The 362-nt window shown below is 62.7% G+C and overlaps 1 protein-coding gene across 1 annotated transcript; it reads right to left on the reverse strand.

Moving 5' to 3' along the window:
• Positions 1-55: 55 nt before the first annotated feature.
• LOC104916464 (short stature homeobox protein) lies at positions 56-346 on the reverse strand (the record flags this gene model as incomplete). The annotated part of the gene is made up of 1 exon (XM_010727504.2): positions 56-346. A coding segment is annotated over exon 1 (274 nt), but the record flags the coding sequence as incomplete, so codon positions are not given.
• Between the last annotated feature and the right edge of the window lie 16 nt (positions 347-362).

Below are 362 nucleotides of genomic sequence, written 5' to 3' on the forward strand. Positions count from 1 at the left end.
GCCCACCGAGCCGGGGCTCCGAGGGCCGGGACCGGGCGGGGAGCCCCGCTCTTACCTTCCGCCGTCCTGCCCGCGGCAAACTCCTTCAGCTTGTCTTTGTCGCTTTCTACGTGGTCCTTGAAAAGGTGCACGGGGCAATGATTGCTGCCCTCGGTCATGTCCGGCAGCGCCGAATCGGAGTTCCCAAGCTCCCTGGAGCGAGCCAACCCACTCTCCAAAACTTCCCGGTACGTGATAGTCTCCTTCTTGTTGCCGCCGCCGCCGCCGCCGCCGCTCTCTTTGCTTTTCTGGTCGAAAGATTTGGATACAAAAGCCGTGAGTTCTTCCATGGCTGCCCGCGCTGCTATCCACACGGATCCCCC

Source organism: Meleagris gallopavo, unplaced genomic scaffold (genome assembly GCF_000146605.3).
Source record: "Meleagris gallopavo isolate NT-WF06-2002-E0010 breed Aviagen turkey brand Nicholas breeding stock unplaced genomic scaffold, Turkey_5.1 ChrUn_random_7180001900209, whole genome shotgun sequence".
NCBI classification, from domain to species: domain Eukaryota; kingdom Metazoa; phylum Chordata; class Aves; order Galliformes; family Phasianidae; genus Meleagris; species Meleagris gallopavo.